Source organism: Poecilia reticulata, linkage group LG1 (genome assembly GCF_000633615.1).
Source record: "Poecilia reticulata strain Guanapo linkage group LG1, Guppy_female_1.0+MT, whole genome shotgun sequence".
Classification (NCBI taxonomy): domain Eukaryota; kingdom Metazoa; phylum Chordata; class Actinopteri; order Cyprinodontiformes; family Poeciliidae; genus Poecilia; species Poecilia reticulata.
The window spans coordinates 31124137-31130353 of NC_024331.1; the positions used below are offsets into that span (position 1 = coordinate 31124137).

The window sequence follows — 6217 nt, forward strand, 5'->3', positions numbered from 1 at the left end:
ACACACACACACACACACACACACACACACACACACACACACACACACACACACAGAAAGAGAGAACAAAAAAATAAGCTCATGAAGACACTGAGATCTCTGCACACACAAACACACACGCAGCCCTCCGGTCCTGATCAATACATGACAAGAGTAAATCTCCTCCGGACGTCAGGCAGTCCAATCAAAGGGCTCGCTGTTCTTATAGGGGATCACAAGAGCCGGGGGGAGACAAACAATGATGTGAATCCTCAACAACAAGACGACGGCCTCGGCAGCTCGGGGTTATGGGAACGGAGGAGACGAGCATGACACGCATTTCTGTACAGTAGCGCGTCGTTTCCAGGCTCCGTGTGGATCCGTGGTGTCCAAACTTGTTGCCATGAGGGTTAAAATCGTTATGATGAAAACACAGCGGGCCAACATTTCTAAAACTAACTTTTTGTGCCTGTTTTATTTTATTTACGCTGAAATCAAAATAGCCAGACTTTTGCAGAAAACGGATCAGTAGATGATTGTAGACAGAAACGTAAAAAGCGTCCAGTTTAAGGCAGATCCAGGGTTTGATTGTTTTCTGAGTTGCAGGATTTGCTTTTCAATAAAAGCAGGTCAATAATTCTGGCTCTAGTTACTCTAAAATTACAACATTGCAAAAACTTTGTTAGTAAATAGGAATTTATTTTTTGCCTCTAATATTATTTTAAGAAGATGTTATTTATCTGTAAAAGATGGAAAAGTGTCCATCTGTATCAACCAACTATGTTGGTCAGATTTGCTCAACTCGATGTTGGTTGAAGGGCCGCTAATGGCCCCCGGGCCGCATGTTGGACACCTCTGGTGCTTATTGATTAATGATTATTGTACATGTTTCACACTGAACAGAAAACTATTCACACCATTGGCAGGTTTAGTTTTAAGATCATCATCATTGGAAATTGGATGCAAAACACAATGAATATAAATTTCTTAAATAATTTAATGTGCTTTTATTTTCGTCTTATTAGAAAATATCACATCAAATGTAAATTTTTTGTTGTATTTTGATGGTTTATGTTTAGTGATGAGCTCCAAGTTTATGACAGTGGATGGTCTCCTTGCCATCACCCTAATCTTTTCCTTCCTTCACAGATTCAAGGCTTATGAATACTTCTGGGCTTAACTATGATGTTTGACATCTTTGCATCATATTTGCTCGATATTGGTGAAAATATTAGATTATTTGGGTAAAACGCAGTAATTCCCTGCAGGAAGTTAACAGTGCATTCTGTCCATAATCTGTCTGCCGCCTGGTGTGTTTGTGAGCAGAAAACTTCCACCGTTGTTATCTATCTGTCAGCTATTTCTCTTTCGACAGACAGGTGTGAGCTGAACTCAGGTGATGGACAGTCTTTATCACTTTCAGGCAGATTGACACAAACACAACAGCGGGTGATGAATTAGGCCCAGAGAAGGAGAAGGGCGGCTGCTCCAGATGCTCAGATTTTCTCCATGGTGGTCTGTTTCAGCCAGATACTCGCTGCAGAAAAACACAACCTTATATCTCACCGTCCAACGCTTCTCGAAACATTAATAATATTTCTTTCTATTTGCTAGAACAATAAGGAACCTGAGTTACACACAGTCTCTCAGGGTTTGGTAGAATTAACATTTTCTGATATTATCCTGCAAGTTCGCACAATAAGATGTTGCTTTACCATTTAACGTTCTTTTCTCATGACGTTGTAAAGTGTACCAGTCACTCCCACAGCATGACGTTACCTCTACCATACCTCACAGTTTGGAAGTGTTCTCAGGTGTGCATGTTTTCTGCAATATGTTTTCTGTAATTGGTTCTTCCTCTGTGAGTGGCGTTTCAGCCCATGTCAGAACACGGCTCATTGTGGATCATGACTCTCTGACCAGACTCGGCTGACATTTTTGCGAGGTATTTTGCTTCTGATATGCATCAAAACACTCCGACTCCAAAGGAAGCAATATGAGACTCTCTAAAAGAAATACTCTCTCCCATCATTTTGGCTTTCAGCAAACAAAAATAATTCAGGTAGGCAAAGGTTGAACTAAAACACAAAACGTTTAATTTGGTTTAATGTTAAACAGAGAGAAAAAATGCAGTCTTTTCATTCATTGTATGTAAATATCTGGTTTTAAATGGAGATAGCTAATGTCATGAAGGTGTTAAAATTCAAACTGTCCACCAGCTAAATACAGAAACACATCTTTAAAATTAGATCTCAAAGCTTCCTAGTGGAGATCCCAGTAACTCTGTTCAGCAGGGGGAGACGCATCATTACTGCTTCTTCCTGCTGGAGTCATGAGATCACACAACTCTGCAAAAATCTACAGTCAAACTTTTGATTACTTGTGTCTGGATCAATCGATCTCCAGGCTTTATGAAGGTCTGAGTATTTTTCTTTGGACTTTGTCTACGTTTATAGTCCAGGATCTGAGGCTTCTTAGATGAATGTTTTTTCTGAGCCATCAGGTCTCAGCTAACGCTGCACAGACAGAAAGCTCCTCAGCGCTACTTCGTTTGTGTCAAACAAATTCAACCTTTGCCTAATCACTTCTAAAACTTTCTGAAGCAGACAAGCGGCTCTCTGCTGTACCTTGATGAAGCAGTGCAGCTGCTCCACCTGCGAGCCCGCCTGGCCCAGCCGTCTCTGAAGCCGGTCCAGGGCCTGGGAGCTGTGCTTGGTCAATCCCTCCATTTGCTCGGTGGCGGTCTGTTCCAGGGCGGACAAGGCCTGCTCACCGGCTCCAACACGCGCCTGCAGGGCCTGGATCCGCTGCTCCTGACAGAAGAAAAATAATCCACAGAATACAAAAAAATAATCCACAGAATACAAAAATATCCTGATCATATTGTTGATAAAATATGATCAAGATATTAGCAGGAAATATCCATGTGAAGACCAACCAAACTAAACAATGCTGTGCTTTTGTGTCCATTTCTATACCGAGCTTCAACAGAACGACTGAATTAAATGTGAAAGAGTCAGCAGAAAGTGTCATACAGATAAAACCAGATGTTTATATACACTGAATAAAAAGACACATTTTTGTCTCATTGTCTGTAGTTGAATCAGATCAAACGTCTCTTGTTTTCAGAGATGTTTGAAATAGTCCTAAATTATTTCTATTTGCTAAATGCATGAAAAACTTATTGAGAGCATTTTTTAGAGATTTTCTTTTGCAACTTCCTTCAGATTCAGAAGTTCACATACATTTGCTCAGTAGGGATAAGTATCTTTGGTGGTTTCTAACCTTTTTCTCCATGTCGTCTTTCAGTTTTGCACAGGACGCCTCATGCTGGCCTTTCTCTGTTGTTGCAACATTTAACCTCCTCTTCAGGGATTCAATCAGCGCCTTCCTGTTGGAGGCTTCCTCCGACAGCGTTTTCACCTGGACGGACAGAGAGAGCAGTTAAATGCACATAATTTAACTTTATACAGCATACCGTTCACCCTCCAAAGTTTAGGTTTTTGTTATCTGAATTGGATTTTCTTTGCAAAGCTTAAATGTGAAGTGTGAGACACATTGGAACTCACCCCTCTTTACTTTGACACCCCTAAATAAAATCCACTACAGCCAATTCCCTGCAGATATCAGTTATTCAGTTATTTATGATTAATAAATAACTGACGGTATGATTTTTGTTTCTTTCTCTACTATTTGTTCCATGACAGAATCAATAAATATGAATAAATTCTAAAATATGATGAAGTGCATTTACTGTGTGCAAGTCAATGATGCAAATCAAAACATTTTAAAGTTTACGGCATCCTGAAAAATCCCATTTGAAATGTTTTTCAAGAATAATATGTGTGTGTTTGTGGCACTGTGAATGCCAGGAACGGGATCTTAATCATAATCTTTATTGTTATCAGAATACTAATACAAAAAGTCCATATCATCCACTTCTACATGTAACACTTTGATAAATGCCAAGTTTTCCAGCTCCCATCATCTTGGCAGCCATTTTAAAACGGAAATTGTTTTATTTCAGTTTGTGGTGCAACATCATAAAAGCAAAATAAATAAATACCAACATCTAATCCATTGGTTCCATTTTTTACTCAAACATTCAAGTTTCTTCTCGCTCACTGCTGTTTGCTCCTCTAAGTTTTTGCCTGTTGCACATAAACGGGTTCAGCACCACCAGTGGAACCGGAGCCAGACTTTGAGAGCTGCTGCTTAGAATAAAAACACATCCATGCATTTAAATATCTCAGACATCTAGATTTAGATCCAAGGAGGAACTTGAAGCAAGACTTGGAAACTGCTGTTTTCAGAATTTCTCTATGCAGTGTGATGGAGAATCAGCAAACATTTCAGTCCAAAGAGCTGCACAGCTGGCAGAGAAAACAAAAACCCTGCAGCTGTTTTTCTACTGAAAGGTTTGTCTACAAACTGTTGACTCAGTGCAACAGCTTTCACTCTTTTTTATTATTTATTGTAAAAGCAACAGCTGTAATGACAGCTAATGATGGTTGTTTGCCTCTGTGTTGCCATGGCAACAGGTCCAGGGTGTCCATTAGGGACACTAAGAATAAATTTAATTGAAAAACAAAAAAAGAGAGTCCTGGTCGTTACCTCGGCTCTGTGACACTAAGGATGCGTTCACCGTTGTAGTGGCTCTAAATATGGAATCAGATGGTTTGAAGGTGTTTTGTGAAAAGAGTTCAACCGTGATGAGACAGAGACGTCTGCCCACCTTCTTGTCCAGGTCCTCCACTTGAGCCCGGTAACTTCTCTCCATGTCCTGCAGGACCTTTAGTCTGGTCTTCAGGTCCTCCACCAGCTGCCTTTTCATGGCCACGTCTCGCTCAGCGTGGCTCACCCTAAAAGAAGATGCAAAAACTTAACACAGAGAGCGACAAACACACACGCACACACGCACACGCACACGCACACACACACACACACACACACACACACGAGTAGAGCTGGCAGACGCGGCGTCCCAACGCGCTGCATCAGCCATGACAGCTCATTATGACAACTAAATACACTGGCATGCTGCTTGGGTAAGTGGAGGGGCGTAAAACGGGGATGCATGTATAATTCTAGCTGGCATATATTAGAACAAATGCTCTGGCACCGAGCGCCGCTTTAAGTGTGACTGGGGAGTCCTTTTTGACAAACGGCGTCTCGAATCAGCCGCGACAGCAACGCGGCGTTTTAATGTTTATCATTTTACAGCTCAGACACATAAATGCTTCAACAGGGAGGCTTTCTGCGGAGGAGGCCGCTTACAAGGGAGACTTCCTGTTTGTTTCAGAGGGATTTCCCATAAGGCAGGGCTCTGCAGCCTGTACGGTCCAAACAGACGATTTAACCTTCAGTCCTGCTAAATAAAACCCGCTTAGAGCCGCCAACATCACCTGACCTTTTAAAATATGACAATTTAGAATTTTTAAAGGGGCAGTATTATGTAAAATCAACTTTTTTAGATTTACATCATGCTATGATGTTATTCCCTCATAAAAAAAACCTCAGTTGCCTTAATTCCTTCATGCATGTTTGAGAAATCCTCTAATCTCCATGATAACCAGTCAGCTGTGCAAAACACCTGGTTGGACTTAGCCCCGCCTTCAGGGCACAGCTCCTCCTCCAAGCTGCAGTTTCCAAGCTGTTGCCTCCCAAAGTGGCCCTCCCACATTCGGCTCCTTCAGACTAGCCAGTACCAATTAGCAAACACCAGGTGGAGCTACTTTTAGTGAGGTTCTGTTGTGGAAATTCAATGCCATGGAACCTGGATGATCCATTAATCATCCAGGTTCCATTAATCATCCATTAAACAAAGTTATGAAGAGATGTTCTGAAAGGTCCAAAGAGCCACTTGTGGCTGTGGAGCCGCAAGTTGCAGAAAGACAAACAATGCCTTTACGTTGTAAACTGTTTACCCCTGAACTGTAGCAATCACGCAGCGTGTGTCACTTCCTGTTTCAACAATCCTCTCTATTTACATACTTAATATTCTTGATTTCTTCTTTTAAGTGGTCTGAGTGTGTTAGCATGTTTTATTCTGTTTTCATAAAAGCCAGATATAAGGCATTTTCATGGTTGTCTAAACCTCAGGGAGCTGGAACAAATAGAATAAAGATCATAAGGATGCAGTTAATTAAGTGGATTTTTTTAATTTCAAAGATGTAGTGGCTTCTCTACTCTAACACACACACACACACACACACACACACACACACACACACACACA

The 6217-nt window shown here is 41.2% G+C and overlaps 1 protein-coding gene across 3 annotated transcripts in view; it reads right to left on the reverse strand.

Moving 5' to 3' along the window:
* cntln (centlein, centrosomal protein) overlaps positions 1 to 6217 on the reverse strand; it is a 107801-nt gene that overhangs the window by 26854 nt on the left and 74730 nt on the right. For all 3 annotated transcript variants that reach the window (XM_017305346.1, XM_008422824.2, XM_017305351.1), the window contains 3 exons: positions 4715 to 4841; positions 3265 to 3402; positions 2607 to 2792 (listed from right to left, as the gene is read on the reverse strand). In XM_017305346.1, coding sequence (XP_017160835.1) covers positions 2607 to 2792; positions 3265 to 3402; positions 4715 to 4841 — 451 coding nt within the window. The remainder of the gene's footprint in view (positions 1 to 2606; positions 2793 to 3264; positions 3403 to 4714; positions 4842 to 6217) is intronic.